Source organism: Babylonia areolata, chromosome 20, assembly GCF_041734735.1.
Source record: "Babylonia areolata isolate BAREFJ2019XMU chromosome 20, ASM4173473v1, whole genome shotgun sequence".
Classification (NCBI taxonomy): Eukaryota; Metazoa; Mollusca; class Gastropoda; order Neogastropoda; family Buccinidae; genus Babylonia; species Babylonia areolata.
In genome coordinates this window covers 9544442-9563211 of record NC_134895.1, presented here as the reverse complement: position 1 = coordinate 9563211, position 18770 = coordinate 9544442, and the positions used below count along the sequence as shown (strand labels likewise).

The 18770-nt window shown below is 40.7% G+C and overlaps 1 protein-coding gene across 2 annotated transcripts in view; it reads left to right on the top strand.

Moving 5' to 3' along the window:
- LOC143295048 (phosphatidylinositol-glycan-specific phospholipase D-like) overlaps positions 1–18770 on the top strand; it is a 50179-nt gene that overhangs the window by 12102 nt on the left and 19307 nt on the right. For both annotated transcript variants that reach the window (XM_076606603.1, XM_076606604.1), the window contains 7 exons: positions 460–599; positions 4095–4296; positions 8422–8564; positions 10133–10245; positions 11409–11485; positions 14872–14982; positions 18183–18251. In XM_076606603.1, coding sequence (XP_076462718.1) covers positions 460–599; positions 4095–4296; positions 8422–8564; positions 10133–10245; positions 11409–11485; positions 14872–14982; positions 18183–18251 — 855 coding nt within the window. The remainder of the gene's footprint in view (positions 1–459; positions 600–4094; positions 4297–8421; positions 8565–10132; positions 10246–11408; positions 11486–14871; positions 14983–18182; positions 18252–18770) is intronic.

The following is an 18770-nucleotide window of genomic DNA, read 5'->3' as shown; positions in this document are numbered from 1 at the left end:
GAGTACATGTGGTTAATTTGTATCAATATGTGAGAGTACATGTGGTTAAGTTATATCTATATGTGAGAGTACATGTGGTTAAGGTGTATCTATATGTGCTTGTATTTGCATGGGTGTGTGTTGGAGAGTACTTAGATGTTGTCATTTGTACATGGATATTGTTATTTGTACATAGGTATTGTCGTTTGTACATAGAAGTTCTTTCACTCTGACGCTGAGTATTACACAAGGAAGCCAACACTGGTGCGTGGTTTTGATCCAGGTTCCACACGTGACTGTGAACAGCTGCACCCAGACTGTGCCAAGTAGAGCCCCTTTCTTTGTACATAGATGTGGTTTGTACGTAGATATTGCCGTTTGTACATATATGTTCTTTCACTCTGATGCTAAGTATTGCACAAGGAAAGCCAACACTGCGAGCTTGGTTTTGATCCTGGTTCCACATGTGACTGTGAACAGCTGTACCCAGACTACGCCGAGAAGAGCCCCTTCCTTGTGGACCAACTGACGGACTACTTCCTGGGAGGGCTGGACGATATGGCTGTGTGGACCCAGAACGTGTGGCGCAAAGCCGTTCTGATGCTGGAAGAAGGAACAGGGTGAGCCAGGCTCAAAGCTGTACGGGTGCAATAGTTGAGTCGTTAAAGCGTTGGACTTTCAGTCTGAGGGTCGCGGGTTCGAATCTCGGTAACGGCGCCTGGTGGGTAAAGGGTGGAGATTTTTCTAATCTCCTGACCTGCTAGCGCCTGAACCTCCTTTGTGTGTATATACATGCAGAGGATCAAATATTAATGTTAAAGATCCTGTAATCCATGTCAGTGTTGAGTGGGTTATGGAAACAAGAACATACCCAGCAAGGACCCCCCCCCCCACCCCCCCCGAAAACAGAGTATGGCTGCCTACATGGCGGGGTAGATACACAAAACGGTCATACACATAAAATGTTACATGTCTGAGTGAGTATGTGTGCATGCCTGAAATCTGATTGATTGAAACTGAAAATGAATGATGAGCGCCCAGTGGCAGCCATCATATGACTCTAACGATACAGGCAGCCCCCGTGTTTGTAAAGCGCTTAGAGCTTTGGCTGCGATTGATGATATGCGCTATACAAGTATCCATATCATTCATTCATTCACTTTCTTTATCTGTCCCTTGGAGTTATAAATGCCAGATGGTCAAGTGGTCTAACATCTAACAACCCCTGAGCAAGGCTTGTCTGCTTACTCGGTCGAAAGTTGTGCGCGGATTGGCCTCCCATTAACCCTTTGAGCCCTGACCACCGCTTTACAGGTGGTAGAGAAAAATGACATAATGCCTAGCCACCGGTTGAGCGGTGCGTAAACACTTGTGTCGTGTTTTGCTATTGGTTGACTTATATTGAAGAGCCAATCGAGAAAAACTGTAATATTCTGATGTCAGCGAACGTAGTACCAACATGGCCGTGCCTTTTCACTGTGTTTTGTGCATGTGCTTTGGATAAAAAAGATCGATTTCTACCATGAATCGTGCAGAGTCTCAACCTGACACGCCTCCTTTGATCAACTGATTCTGCATGCTCAGATTCATTTTCAACATCTCTATCTGTAGCAAAATAATCCGATTCAAATTCCACCTATCAGAGTAGTCATTGTCATACTCTACTTCCGATAAATCATCAAGCATATCAATTACTTGCTGCGTTGTGTACAGTTGTTTTCTCGCACGTTTTGTCCCTAATTTCTGCCCTGACGGGCCAGGTTGAGACTGCACGCATCAGTTGTTTATGCACCGCTCAACCGGTGGCTGGGCATTATGTCATTTTTCTCTACCACCAGTAAAGCGGTGGTCAGGGCTCAAAGGGTTTAATACCAATTATTTGCAAATTTTGGCTCAGGAGCTCAGGTAGAAGGGTTAAAATTGCTCAGGAACTCAGGGCTCAAAGGGTTAAGTTTATGTGCTTTACAAATTATAGTGGTCAGCATTGATTAATCAGCCAATGACTGTGCAACTGCGGATCCGTGTGATAAAACATGCGTGAAGGTCTGCATTCTGACGTTATTTTACTCATGCGGTGAGTGTTGAAAACTTGATAATTTCATCTGCTCGCAGAGTACGTCGCTCTGAGGTGAAGGTCAGGCTCAGAGCTCAACAGTTTCATTGGCCCATCGTCAGATACCTTAATCATCAAAAGGTTAAGCTGGGTGCAGAATTCCAGTGTTTTACGATATATATAGGTTCTTTTTTTGTTTGTGTTTTCAGTTGCATTAGCTTGTTGTGTGTTCCTCTTACTGTTGCCTGCAAAATTATGTTGTCTCCATCAGTTGGGAAAAGAAAGGGAAACATGAAAGAATGTGTGTGTTGTGGGGGGGCAAGGGTTGGAGTGAGGAAAGGGGTGCTGGGGTGCAGATAAGTATTTGTATTTTTATTTGTATTCCTTTTTATCACGACAGATTTCTCTATGTGAAATTCGGGCTGCTCTCCCCAGGGAGAGTGCGTCGCTACACTACAGCGCCACCCTTTTTTTTTTTTTTTCCTGCGTGCAGTTTGATTTGTTTTTCCTATCGAAGCGGATTTTTCTACAGAATTTTGCCAGGAACAACCCTTTTGTTGCCGTGGGTTCTTTTACGTGCGCTAAGTGCATGCTGCACATGGGACCTCGGTTTATCATCTCATCCGAATGACTAGCGTCCAGACCACCACTCAAGGTCTAGTGGAGGAGGAGAAAATATTGGCAGCCGAGCCGTGATTCGAACCAGCGCACTCCGATTCTCTCGCTTCCTAGGCGGACGCGTTACCTCTAGGCCATCACTCCACTGTGATGTTTGTGTTTGGACTTAAGTCTTTGCTTGAGTATCCCCCTGTTAATATTCTTTTTTTTTTTCTTTTTTTTTCTGTTAATTGCTGGTAAGTTGGGTTGCTGTTTCTTATCGTGAACATCTTATTATTAACATAACCAGCTCTGTTACTTTCATCCTATTTACCAGTATCATCATGATCTGTACTGTTGTCAACATCTTCATCATGATCTTTATTGTTTTTATAATTGCTGTGTTCATAATCCTTCTATCAAATTAACTGTAATCAAATTAACTAAGCGCGTTGGGTTACGCTGCTGGTCAGACATCTGCTTGGCAGATGTGGTGTAGCGTATATGGATTCGTCCAAACGCAGTGACGCCTCCTTGAGCTACTGAAACTGAAACACAATCCTTCTTCTTCTTGTGCTTCTTCTGCTTCTGTTTCTTCTGCTCGTCCTCCTCCTCCTCATTTTCAGCATCATCTTCATGTTCATCATCATCGTCATTTTCACAGCTAGGTCCTTGGAGACCTTGTCCCCAGATGTACTTTTTAGTTACCTACAGTTTTTCAGTTCCTTACGGAATTTTTCTTTAAACTTGATTTAAATTTTACATGGACCAAACGAGACATAAATAAATTGGTCCTTTTAACGTTATTTGATCAACATTTTAATGTTATTCTTTGAATGATTTTAAGAAGTAACAGGTTGCTGGTCCTGAAACAGTCCCCTAAGCAACATGATTACCACAGATTAGTCTACAGTTGGGCCAACAGCAAAGTGAAAGCTGTATTATCAATGGTTTCTGTATTGCAATAGGAAATCATCTACAGTTTAGTGTTTTGTGAAGGACTATGACTCAAATTAGGAGGCAAAATTGCACTGGCTCTTAGTGCTGTAGCCTTGGGGTCTAGTTGGCCTTTGGGAACCATCCCAACGCCGACTGTCCTAAAACCCTCTTGGCCGAGAGAGTGGGGAGGTGACTTGGGCAGGACACTGTCCACTGTAATCAAATTCTAGCCCAGATAGTCGGGACAGCAGTTAACTCCTCTGCTGTTCTGATGGTCATAGTCGAACACGGCTGACTATCATATATAATTACGATTCAAAAGAGGGCGCTAGTCAGGGATGCACAGGGGAGGTAACCTACTTCGGGAGGTTATCGGCCGTAGTTACTTTCGTTTTCTCCACATAGACAGGTAGTAGTTTGCATAGGACAGGAATCAGACCCCTGCCGGAGTCTGCACTGGTGGGTCACGGTAAGTATGTTACTTAAACATAATTTTAGGAAGAAAATTTCCTTTTGCTGACTTCAGGGCATGCCACCTGGACCACAACCCCCTGTACATCGGCTGCCAGGGACAGACAGACCGACCCCACAAGAGGAGCAGAGGCGGCAGGAGGCCAGAGCGTAACGGCTTCTACAGCCCACGGCGCTTCACGCAGGTGGGGAGGGAGGACGTGGTGGTGAGGAAGTCACTGAGAGGGGTCACGCTGCAGCCAGACACTCAGCTTCAGGTAAATGGGGCAGGTGTTGGGGGGGGGGACACGTGTGTTGGGTGGGAGGGTTTCTGTAGTACTTACTGTGTGAACAATCAGCATGAGTGGGATTTTTTTATTTTATTTTTTTTTTAACATTTTTATTCGAGTTAAACGTTATTTTAGACATACAATAATGATGATATCATTAGTTATTATGTATTATTTAAACTGTAAATAAAAAACAACAACACAACAAGGAGGGAGTATTTCTGTATGATATGGATTTTTTCCTAATTTGAATTCTGGCCATTTCTTTCCCTCTTTATTTTACTTCGTTTCTGTCTTAAGACACGCACTTAATATCCATTGACCCCTGGACTCTGGCCACAAAAAACGTTTCTGTATGCAAATGTGATGTGATACAATGTGATTTGACAGTTTATATTCCAGCAGTGTATGTGTGCATACATATGATATCTGTGTATTATCTGTCTGTCTGTGTTCTATCTGTCTGTCCATTCTCTATATATGTGTCTGCATGTATTTTTTTCCTTTTGCCTTTGAAATGATGAGACATGCTTCAGTAGATAGATTAGACAATCCCCGTCCATCCATGTAACTTATATGTGTGTGATAAAAATGGAAATTTTTTTTCTTTTTTTCTTCTTCTTCTGCGTTCGTTGGCTGCAACTCCCACGTTCACTCGTATGCACACGAGTGGGCTTTTACGTGTATGACCGTTTTTTTTTTTTTACCCCGCCATGTAGGCAGCCATACTCTGTTTTCGGGGGTGTGCATGCTGGGTATGTCCTTGTTTCCATAACCCACCGAACGCTGACATGGATTACAGGATCTTTAACGTGCGTATTTGATCTTCTGCTTGCATATACACACGAAGGGTGTTCAGGCACTAGCAGGTCTGCACATATGTTGACCTGGGAGATCGTAAAAATCTCCACCCTTTACCCACCAGGCCCCCTCACCGTGATTCGAACCCGGGACCCTCAGATTGACAGTCCAACACTTTAACCACTCGGCTATTGCGCCCGTCAAAATGGAAATGAAATTGATTATTAAAAAAAATTTACTGTATGAAAAAATAAACCAGTCACTCCCATCCATGGATTAGTGTGTGTGTTTGTTGTTGTTGTTTTGTTGTTGTTGTTGTTGTGTGTGTGTGTGTGTGTTTTCTTTTCATTTCTTCTTTCTTTCACCCCACTGATTTTCCTGTATGTATTGTTCGTTCTTGGTATTGTTGTTATGAAGATGCTGTTGATGACATCAAGGACAGTTTCCGTTTCAGTAGCTCAAGGAGGCGTCACTGCGTTCAGACAAATCCATATACGCTATACCACATCTGCCAAGCAGATGCCTGACCAGCAGCATAACCCAACGCGCTTAGTCAGGCCTTGAGAAAAAAAAAGGTGAATAAATAATAGATAAGCTTACATAAATAAATAAATAAATAATAATTATAATATAAAAAAGGTAGTAGTAGTAATAATAATAATAATAATAATAATAATAATAATAATAATAATAATAATAATAATAATAATAACAATGATGATAAATAAGCAGATAAATGTAAAACATGAAGACACACATTCACACATACACCCACACATGCATAACAGATATGCACCAAACATGCAGTTTCACAGATATGAAAGCACAGTCAAATACATATAAACGTACATGAAAGGACGGTGAAGACTCGGAGCGATGATAACGATTATGATGTAGTGATAATCCAGTTATGTTTATGTTTTTTTCTTCTTCTCCTTGTTTGCTGTTCACACTTGGAAATGAGCCCTGGAGATGAAGTGGGGATGTTCTAATGATGATGACAGCAACAGTAAGGATGAAAACAAGAACAAAAGATGGGAGAGTGATGGTGGTGGTGGTGGTGGTGGGTCATCACTTTTGTTCATCATGATTTTTGTGTCTGCTGTCATCATTATCAATAACAGTGGACATGTCTGTCATTTGCAATAACAATGGACATGTCTGTCATTTGCAATAACAATGGACATGTCTGTAACGACCACATCTGTCTTCTGCGATAACAGTGGACATGTCTGCCATTTGCAATAACGATGGACATGGCTGTCATCTGCGATAACAATGCACATGGCTGTCATTATCAATAACAATGGACATGTCTGTCATTATCAATAACAATGGACATGTCTGTCATTTGCAATAACAATGCACATGTCTGTCATTTGCAATAACAATGGAAATGTCTGTCAGTTGCAGTAACAATGGACATGGCTGTCATCTGCAATAACAATGGACATGGCTGTTATCTGCAATAACAATGCACATGTCTGTCAATTGCAATAACAATGGACATGTCTGTCATTTGCAATAACAGTGGGCATGTCTGTCATGGCTGTCATTTGCAATAACAGTGGGCATGGCTGTCATTTGCAATAACAGTGGGCATGGCTGTCATTTGCAATGTCTGTCATTTGCAGTAACAATGGACATGTCTGTCATTTGCAATGTCTGTCATTTGCAATAACAATGGACATGTCTGTCATTTGCAATAACAGTGGACATGGCTGTCATTTGCAATAACAATGGACATGGCTGTCATTTGCAATAACAATGCACATGTCTGTCATTATCAATAATGATGGGCATGGCTGTCATTTGCAGTAACAATAGACATTTTGCTTTTGCAATAATAATGATAGATATATCAGCTGTCATCATCTGCAGTAACCGTGGACATGTGACAGACAGACAGTTTTTATCCTTGGGGATGCTGGCAAACCTTCAGTGTAAATCGTGTTCCCCACCTTTTGGAAATTCTGTGCTGGCAGTTCCCTCTTTTCCACCACACTTCTTTGTCTCCGGCTTGTCTCTCTGCTTTCTGTCATCTCTTTCTTTCTTATTTTCTGTCTTCCTGCTTTCTTCTTCTTTCTTCTTTCTTCTTCTGTGTTCACTCGTATGCACACGAGTGGGCTTTTACGTGTATGACCGTTTTTACCCCACCATGTAGGCAGCCTTACTCCGTTTTCGGGGGTGTGCATGCTGGGTATGTTCTTGTTTCCATAACCCACCGAACGCTGACATGGATTACAGGATCTTTAACGTGCGTATTTGATCTTCTGCTTGCATATACACACGAAGGGGGTTCAGGCACTAGCAGGTCTGCACATATGTTGACCTGGGAGATCGGAAAAATCTCCACCCTTTACCCACCAGGCACCGTCACCGTGATTCGAACCCGGGACCCTCAGATTGACAGTCCAACACTTTAACCACTCGGCTGTTGCGCCCGTCATTGCTGCTTTTATTTATTTGTTTATTTTATTTTTATTATTATTATTATTGTCATCTTTTTTTCTTTTTTTTTTGGTACGCTTATAGTTGACATCATCAAGTTTTTGCGCCTTATGCATATTATTAGTAGTAGTAGTTCTTTTTTTATGTATTTATCTATTATTTATTTACTTTTTTTTTCTCAAGGCCTAAGCGCGTTGGGTTACGCTGCTGGTCAGGCATCTGCTTGGCAGATGTGGTGTAGCGTATATGGATTTGTCCGAACGCAGTGACGCCTTCTTGAGCTACTGAAACTGAAACTGAAACTTGTTGCTTCGTTCAACCTGCATTTTGTTGGGGTTTTTTCTAGAAAACCTTGGATCGGTTTGTTTGGGTTTTTTTGTTGTTGTTGTCTTTTTCAGGGTTTGATAACTGAGCATTCTTACAGTGTTGCATTCTTTTGTCTTATTTTTTCTTCTTTCTTTTTTTTTTTTTTTTTTTCGCACCTAGGAACTGTGAGGTGCATGCTGGTGTCTTTTGGTTCTGTATGTACATGTTATGATACAATATTTTGTGTATCGTGTATAATTATGTTGATGCTCAGGTTACTTTATTATTATTTTTTTTATCTTCTGGTCAAAATTTGCTGAAGTTGGTCAACATCAGAAGCATGTCCTAGGTTTATGTGCTTGAATATGACTGTACTTGTGCCTTACTTTCTTATCAAGAAGCTTTTGTTTTTCAGACTGTGTGTGACATTTATAATTTTCAGCCTTGATATGGCTGTGTGTAGTCGGCTGGACTACAAACAACAGTGATGATGATGAGTACCTGTTTTCTGAACAATGGTATAGGATGCAGTGCCTTTTTTGTTTTTCTCGCCAGGAGGCACTGTTGCTGAAACAGAAAGAGCGAGCAGCGACGTTTATGAAAAAGAAGGTGAACAGCAAACGGGGACGGCTTGAAAGCAATGAGAAGGCTCCAGATGCTGTGTATTCTGTCAGCAATTCGTACGCCAAACTTGGCTGGTGAGGACGCATGAAAATTAGCGTTGTAACTTTGTTTGTCATTTTTAATGTCACCTGATGTATTTCCATTATCAGAATGGTCTTTTTGTTCTGGATGTTGGTTTTTTTTTCTTTCTTGTTTTTTTCTGGATTCTCTGTGTAAAGATGCACATTGACTCATGTCGATCCCCCAGTGGGGACGCCAGGGGTCTTTCTGTATAAACAGCGTCCCCGCCTTCTGGAAATTCTGTGCAAGGAATTTCCTCTTTTCTATCACTCTCTTTGTTTCTGCCTTTCTTTCTTTCTTCACTGTTGTCTTCATTTTCTGCTTTCCCAGTCCATTCCCCTTTCTTTTTTCAAGCAAGCCTTGACACTCTTTTTTTTTATCTTTTCCGCAGTCTATGATGTACTGTCTGTGCTGTTTTGCTCTGGCAATTAGGTAGTGAGATGTAAACACTGGAATGGGCTTTAACTGTCCATTCTGCAGTGTTATTTGCCTATATGGCCTTTTTAATGTAGTTTTTGAATTATTGTTTTTCCCCTTTTTATCATTTTTTGTAATCTGGGGATGATAAAATAAGCGGAATGGCTGGTGTCCTCAGCATGACCTAGTCTTGATTGCCACAAGGAGTTAAATGGGTGGGACGCTGTGTCATGAACTGTGTTTTGTGGGTTTGTGTTTTTTGTAGATGTGACAGTTTTGTGTTGACGCGGTTGAGCATTTGTATGGTTTGACAGTCCTGATATGGCCCTGTGCTGTCGGCTAGACTATAAGCAACAAGAACAAGGACTCATGTCATTAATAGGCAGTAAAAGCAACAAAGCATGCTGGAAAATATGAATATTTCATTGTACTTAAATTAGCTGTTCAGTTGAAAGATCTTAAGGTAAATATTTAGACTGCAAAGTCAGATGGACAAAAGAGAGAGACGGAGACAGAAAAAAAAGACCAAAAATCAGACAGAAAAGAGAGAGTCAGAGACAGACAGAGAAATGATTATCATGAATTGGACGACGTGTCGATAGCCTGCTGACTGGTTGACAGACCAGCTGAGAAGTTGGACAGTCATGAAGGAAAAGCTAACCAGTGAATTGACACACTGACCAGTGTTTAAAATGTGTGAGGACATAAATCATAAATAGATTTTTTAAGATATATGTTAAATTACACATAAATGAAACACATAATTAGTGGAAAAACAAATAATAGTCATAGTAAATAGTTTCAGTTTTTCAAGGAGGCTTCACTGCGATCGGAAAATCCATACACGCTACACCTGATGCCTGACCAGCAGCATAACCCAATGCTCTTAAGCCTTGAATAGATAAATGAATGTATGAATGATTTGGCACAGGCCAGTAATAGTTTGTTGTTGTTTCTCTTTCTTCAAGAAGGTTATTTCTTCAGCGTTTGATAAGCTAAGTGTCAAGGGCGGACCAGCATGTTGAGACTACATGTAGGTCAGGTATTTGCTACATGCCCACACCCACCTCCACCCCCCCACCCTCCACCATTTTTTTTTTTTCCCCCTAGGCTTAGTGTATATGGATCCATCCACATGATTCGATGCTTTCTTGAAACGTGACAGGTCCATGGCAGCAGGGGACCTAGATGGAGATGGAAACGATGACGTTGTGATCGGGGCTCCGGGCTATCGCTACAATGGCTCCCCTCAGGAAGGGGCTGTCTTTGTCCTCTTTGGTAATCTGTCCGTTTGGTAATTTGTCTGTCTGCCTGTCTGTCCATCCGTTTTGTTCTCGCACGACACAAAGTACCTCTGTGTTCTGTTCTTTTCAGACAAGGTGTTTACCAATGGTGTTTACCAGAGTACATACTTCAGTGATTTAATCCTCAATTTTTGTCATAATTTGTTATGATGGGTTGCAGTTTGTTCCGATCATATTTTGTTATGACCAGTCGCAGTTCAGATGTTATGCTCATGTCAGAATTTCTCCAGTGACTTCATTTTTGGGGGGCTAGTTAGGATCACCCAGCTCTTTTCTTGTTGTAAGCCCCCAGGTTGTTCTGTGACATATATCATGAACTGAGCACAGGTTTGGGCAGTGAGTAATGATGCTGGTCTCAGGAGATGAAGCACCCCGAAAACGGAGTATGGCTGCCTACATGGTGGGGTAAAAACGGTCATACACGTAAAAGCCCACTCGTGTACATACGAGTGAACGTGGGAGTTGCAGCCCACAAACGCAGAAGAAGAAGAAGGAGATGAAGCTGAGCCAACACCAATCGCATGCATGTTTACACTGAACCTACGTTGAGCAGACCAATCAGCTGATTTGTTTTGCCTGAGCAGACCAATCAGCCGATTTGTTTTGCCTTTATTTCTAAAGAAGGTGAAAAAATGTATATCAATATGACTGAGGGTCTGTGCTCCTAAAAAAGAATTCATATATTCCTTAAAAAAAGAATCTCCAAATTGTTCCAAAAAAGAGTTCAGCAGGGTTTGATATTTTTCGGACCCTTTTAATTGAGAGTATGTCAAGTATTCACATGCACATGTCCAATGATTAAGGCAGTCAAGTGTGTTAAGCTAATTTTAAGTGGAATTCATCAGCTGTCACACCAAATTTTCTGTTAGTTTATGTGTTCTTCTGGGTTGAGTTATGTCTTTGTTGGGGTTTATTTGTGTCTTCTTTGTTTTTGTTTGTGGATATGGGCAGTTATTGTCACCGGAGCTACAGTATTTCAAAATAGGTTTGATTTTTTTTTTCTCATTCATCTGCTGTATGTTTTTTGTTCATTCATTCTTTCATGCTTTCTGTCTTTCAACATGGTTTTTGTGTGTGTGTGTGTTGTGTGTGTGTGTGTGTGTGTGTGTGTGTGTGTGTGTGTGTGTGCTGTTCCAGGCAGTGACAAAGGTCTGCCCCTGTCTGACTTAAACCTGGATGAGTCGGCGGACATCGTTTTGCATTCCACACACTTGGTGAGTTGGAATGCAGTACACATAGAGACTAACTTTTTTTCTCTCTCTCGCTATCTCTCCCCCCCCCCCCCCCCCAATTTTGGTACATTTCAGTATTTCTATATTTTGATGATGATGATCGTTCGTGTATTTATTTATAGTCTGTTCATCTAAGATGATGATATTAGACTGAAAATAAATGATGTTATTATTTGGATTAATATAATTTCTATCATATTGATGATTGTTATTATTAATTAGAAATCGACATTTCTGTATATTTGAATGAAAAGGGGGGCGGTTGAGGTGGAGGGGGAGAGGGGGCGGGGGGTGGGGGGGGGGGGGCAAGGGGGAGGGGACTAAGAAAGGGAGAGAGAGAGAGAACAGAATGTGGAAAAGATAAGAGTACAAAATGTAAAATGGAGAGGGTGAGTGTCAGTGATTGGAGAAAGAAAAAACATAATATTGGAAGGGTGTGTGTGAGAGGCGGGAAGTGGGATTACGACAAAAAATGTATCAATAATCAAATATTATATGCACTACTTCTGTAGATTATTATTTGAAAAGAGGTTCATGTGGGGACCTACAATAAACAACCACCAACTGGACTATTCAACACATAACTAGCTAACTTTAATAAAGATACAGTTTGAAATATATAACTTTTTCTAAATGATGATTATGAATAACGATGGGGGATACAGGTGTTGCCATGGGGGCCAGTTAGGTTTGGGACTCCTTGAAAAAGCTGTTTAATTACACATACTTAACCGTGACCCACTAGTGCAGACTCCGGCAGGGGTCTGATTCCTGTCCTGTGCAAACTGTTACCCGCCTATGCAGAGAAAATGAAAAAAAGCTGTTCTCTCATAGTACTTACCAATGTCAACCAGGCTGAGAGAGAGAGGCTACAGACACATGTGTTGGCCAGGAAATGCCACTCCCAAAGATGCATCTGTGAAATGGATTTACCGTAAAGTTTGGTCTATTGAGCACACTGGTATATAAGCCGCACCCAAAAAATTTTGGAAAAAATTAAACTTTATACATACATAAGCCACACTTATTTCTGGTACCGAAACACATACTGATACTACAGAAAAGCTGTCAATATTGTAGGTTATGAAATAAACACAAGCAGGAACAACACATGTGTGGTCCCATTCTTCATGTTTGAGCTTATAGCACACTCAGTTCTGGGAAGGGGCATAGCCCTTGCTACTGGTACCATGTAACCCAGTACTACCTGCCGCATGTGAAGTCTCCCAACAACGGACCAGGCAGAGGAGGAAACCTTTCCCAACAGCTGTGAAGGTGGAAGAGGAATACCAAAGGGCAGGGGGAGCTCTTATCTTTGGCTGGAAGTCCTCCTAGGAGACAGAACTCCGAAGAGAAAACCTGCACCTGCTGAGGCCGTCATACACGTGGCAATATCTGCACCTGTGGGACTGTGAGTGTTGGTAGGCGAGAGAGTGGGGAACGGACTGCACAACTCCTCACTAAAAAAAAGTCACCTGTGCTGGTCAGGTGTTTTCCCTTGCAACACCTGTGGGAAGTGCTGCGCATCCAGAATCGGCCTCTTCTCCCATATGAGGACACACACCAACAGATAAGCCTGCCTGCCTACTCATCCATCAGTCCGATGGAAGACTCCATCATCTGGGAAGGAGCTAGCCATGGGCCAACCAACTCCACTTCAGATGGGACTGAAACCCACGTCCTTCAGTCGTCAGTCTGCGACGCAGACAACTTGGCCATAGTGGCTGCAGTAGAGACCGATTTTGTTATTATTGTTGTGTGCTTCTTCATTAACAACTTCTTCTGTCTGTGTGTTAAATCTGAGCTGGCTGGAATCACACTATGATTCTTTTTTTTTTTTTCTTTTTTTTCTTTTTTTTTTCTGTTTGTGTATTGTGATATGTTCATGAAGAAGCAGTGTTTAATGTACAGGCATGCAGACACACTTCATTTGGATTTTCCTCTCTCCCAGGTGTGAATTGGTACTTCACTTCAGTTTGGGAAGGTTGAAATAGAGGGAGGATGAAGATTGCCCTGATAGCCTTAACTCTTTCACTGCTATAGGCGACTTTAGTTGACTGGACAGTGCACCGCCATAGGCAACTTAAGTTGACATCAAGGGTCATGTTAACAAGACCGTTTTTGACTCACTTGTGTAAACAAAGTGAGTCTATGTTTTAACCCGGTGTTTGGTTGTCTGTGTGTGTGTCTGTGTGTCCGTGGTAAACTTTAACATTGACATTTTCTCTGCAAATACTTTGTCAGTTGACACCAAATTAGGCATAAAAATAGGAAAAATTCAGTTCTTTCCAGTCATCTTGTTTAAAACAATATTGCACCTCTGGGATGGGCACAAAAAAATATAAAAAAGAAGCCTAATTATATGCAAACTGCATTTACTGTTATATTTATATTTTTTGTATTCTCTAAACTTGGCACTTTGACCTCTTATTCTGACACAACAACAAGAGGAGTCATTATTATCATTTTTTGTTCAAACAGGAACTTCTTTTGCTAAGCATGGAAGTTTTATTTATTTTGCAAACGTTTTGGTGCAGACAGTAAAAAAGGGAAATTACTCTGTAATTAATGCTAGGGGACTTGATTTATCACAAGTGAGTCTTGAAAAAAGGGAAATTACTCTGTAATTACTGCTAGGGGACTTGATTTATCACAAGTGAGTCTTGAAGGCCTTGCCTCTCTTGTTCACATTGTAACAAAGCTTGATGGCTGCAGCCAGTTTCCCCTCTGATAGAACAATGACTCACCTTTGCTCTGTGACACAGTTTGAAGTGAACAGTTCCGTTGTGTTGTTTTGACATGAACCAAAGCCTGTGACTGAGACCATCATATCTTAAATATTTGGCGCTGGGGAGCACTTTTCACACAGACACTTGGTGATGAAAGAGTTAACTCTCTCCATACGAACGGCAAAAGAGACGACGTTAACAGCGTTTCACCCCAATTACCACCATCAAAATATTGCAAGCGGAAGGCTCTTATACTGAAGAGGTGAATGTTGACAAAGATACCACAATTCTGACGACGGAAGCTAAAGGTTGGGTCATTCAGACACCCACTGGACATCTGAGGGGTCTGTGTAGAGGAGAAGAGAGGACTGGCTGCACTGAGTGAGTTAAAAGCTGTGGAACATTTAATCTTTTTTCATTCAGTGGAGAACTGATATTATTATTTTTGCAATTGTGGTGTTTTCTTGTTGGTTTTATTTTATGTTTAATTTTGTTTGTTGTGGTTTTTGTTGTTTTTGGGTGGTTGTTTTTTTTTTGGGGGGTGGGGGGGGTTCATCTGCAGTATCATTCAGAGGAAGACTGGATTGAGGACATCATCTCTGCTGTGTGCGTCTCTAGTTTCATGTTGGTGGGTTGTAGGTCAACGGACGGCTGGGCTCATCAGTGGCCATTGTTGACATCAACCAGGATGGGATAGCTGACATAGCGACTGGAGCTCCGAGTACTGGCTCTTCTCGACTCTCTTATGAGGTATGTATGATTGTATGTGTGTATGTATGTATGTATATATATATAGATAGATAGATAGATAGATAGATAGATACATACATACATACATACATACATACATACATACATACATACATACATACATACATACATACATACATACATACATACATACATACATACATACATACATACATACATACATACATACATACATACATACATACATACATACATACATACATACATACATACATACATACATACATACATACATACATACATACATACATACATACATACATACATACATACATACATACATACATACATACATACATACATACATACATACATACATACATACATACATACATACATACATACATACATACATACATACATACATACATACATACATACATACATACATACATACATACATACATACATACATACATACATACATACATACATACATACATACATACATACATACATACATACATACATACATACATACATACATACATACATACATACATACATACATACATACATACATACATACATACATACATACATACATACATACATACATACATACATACATACATACATACATACATACATACATACATACATACATACATACATACATATATACATACATACATACATACATACATACATACATACATACATACATACATACATACATACATACATACATTCATTCATTCATTCATTCATTCATTCATTCATTCATTCATTCATTCATTCATTCATTCATTCATTCATTCATTCATTCATTCATTCATTCATTCATTCATTCATTCATTCATTCATTCATTCATTCATTCATTCATTCATTCATTCATTCATTCATTCATTCATTCATTCATTCATTCATTCATTCATTCATTCATTCATTCATTCATTCATTCATTCATTCATTCATTCATTCATTCATTCATTCATTCATTCATTCATTCATTCATTCATTCATTCATTCATTCATTCATTCATTCATTCATTCATTCATTCATTCATTCAGATATATATATATATTGCTCACATCACAGCCAATTTTTACACCTCTCCACAACCTTTGTGTAGTTTTGAAACAAAAGCACAGGGAGGATAAGTTGAAACATTATGCAAGACAGCAAACAATTATTGATGTCTTAATGTGTATGCGTGCGTGTGTGTGTACATATCTTTGTGTACGAAGACAGCAAATAGATTTTGATATCTGTATGTATGTATGTGTATGTGAATATGTGTGTTCGTTCGTTCTTTAGTTTAACGTCTTTTCACTGTTAAATGATATTAGATGAGAATGTGTGTGTGTGTGTGGGGGGGGGGGGGGGGGGTGTAGATCCAGTGGCCTTGTTGAAACAATCCTCCAAGGAACTGTGTAGGGAGGGGGATGTAGGGTTAGACACACACAAAAAAAAAAAACCAAGACAGTGGATTGACAACACTGCACAATGGACAGGAAAACTGATGGGCGCAGTAGCCGAGTGGTTAAAGCGTTGGACTTTCAATCTGAGGGTCCCGGGTTCGAATCTCGGTAACGGCGTCTGGTGGGTAAAGGGTGGAGATTTTTCCAGTCTCCCAGGTCAACATATGTGCAGACCTGTTTGTGCCTGAACACCCTTCGTGTGTATACGCAAGCAGAAGATCAAATACGCACGTTAAAGATCCTGTAATCCATGTCAGCGTTCGGTGGGTTATGGAAACAAAAACATACCGAGCATGCACACCCCTGAAAACGGAGTATGGCTGCCTACATGGCGAGGTAAAAACGGTCATAAACGTAAAAGCCCACTTGTGTACATTAGTACATTTGTGGAGTAATGGTCTAGAGGTAACGCGTCCACCTAGGACATGAGAGAATCCGAGCACACTGGTTCAAATCACGGCTCAGCCGCGGCTATTTTCTCCCCCTCCACTAGACCTTGAGTGGTGGTCTGGACGCTAGTCATTCGGATGAGACGATAAACCGAGGTCCCATGTTCTAGCATGCACTTAGCACACGTAAAAGAACCCACGGCAACAAAAGGGTTGTTCCTGGCAAAATTCTGTAGAAAAATCCACATCGATAGGAAAAACAAATAAAACTGCACGCATGAAAAAATACAAAAAAAAGAAAAAAGAAAAAAAGAGTGGCACTGTAGAGTAGTGACACGCGCTCTCCCTGGGGAGAGCAGCCTGAATTTCACACAGAGAAATCTGTTATGATAAAAAGAAGGGAAAAAAAGAAAGAAAGAAAAAAGAAATACTTCTACTACATTCTGTGGAAGAAGTGATGGTGAGCAGCCGGAATTTCACACAGAGAAATCTGTTGTGACAAAAAGAAATACAAATACATACGAGTGAAAGTGGGAGTTGCAGCCGACGAACGAAGAAGAAGAAGAAGGACAGGAAAAGCATGTGAAAAGACAGAAGCTTTGACACACAACCTTGACAGGCGCAATAGCCGAGTGGCTAAAGCATTGGACTGTCAATCTGAGAGTCCCGGGTTCGAATCACGGTGACGGCACCTGGTGGGTAAAGGGTGGAGATTTTTACGATCTCCCAGGTCAACATATGTGCAGACCTGCTAATACCTGAACCCCCTTCGTGTGTATATGCAAGCAAAAGATCAAATACACATGTTAAAGATCCTGTAATCCATGTCAGCGTTCGGTGGGTTATGGAAACAAGAACATACCCAGCATGCACACCCCCGAAAACGGAGTATGGCTGCCTACATGGCGGGGTAAAAACGGTCATACATGTAAAAGCCCACTCGTGTGCATACGAGTGAACGCAGAAGAAGAAGAAGACACACAACCAACAGACTGAGAGGAATCTGGTGATCAGTTCTTCTGTGTAGGACCCTAATGACTCTCCATAGAATTAATAATAATTATTATATTTATATTGCACTGAATCTTGTGCAGAGACAAATCAAAGCGCTTTCGCACCAGTCATTCACACACATGCGTAACTCTAAAACTGGAAAAACTGAAGACAAGGAAGAGGCAGGGAAGGTAGGCTATTTTGGGAAGAGGTGGGTTTTAAGACTAGATTTGAGGAGAAGAAGAATTGTGTGTTTGTGTGTGTGTGTGCATGTGTGTGTGTGTGTGTTCAAGAAAAAGCTGTGCCTTAGTTATTGTATTTCATTGTATGTGAGCAGTCAACATTTTGTTGTTGTTTTTTTTTGTCTCCAGGGAACAGTGGAGGTGTTTTACGGCACTGGGCAGCGGAAGTTTGCCCACAACATGACTGTGACCTGTCAGGTCAGAGGTTTGACTTTACGCCTGTTGATTCTTGCACAGTCCTTCAGTTTTGAAGCCCCCTTTTTGCTTTTCATTTCATGCGTTCATTTCTTATGTAATTTAAACAGTTTTTCTGTGATTTTTTTTTTGATTTTTTTGATTTTTTAGATCCTGTCCCGAAACATGAGAATGCCTGTAAACCAGTGATACCAGTTTGTCATGTCATGAATAAACACAGCTGTTCTTAAAACAATGTTTTGATTTACTGTTGGTAAAAGAACCCATGGCAACAAAAGGGTTGTTCCTGGCAAAATTCTGTAGAAAAATCCACTTTGATAGGAAAAACAAATCAAACTGCACGCAGGAAAAAATACAAAAACAAAAAAAGGCGGCGCTGTAGTTAGCTAAGCGCTCTCCCTGGGGAGAGCAGCCCAAATTTCACAGAGAGAAATCTGTTGTGATAAAAAGAAATACAAATACAAAATGCATGGCTACTCCATCAGCAGTTTGTTCAGAATATGCATGTATGTTTATTAAGAA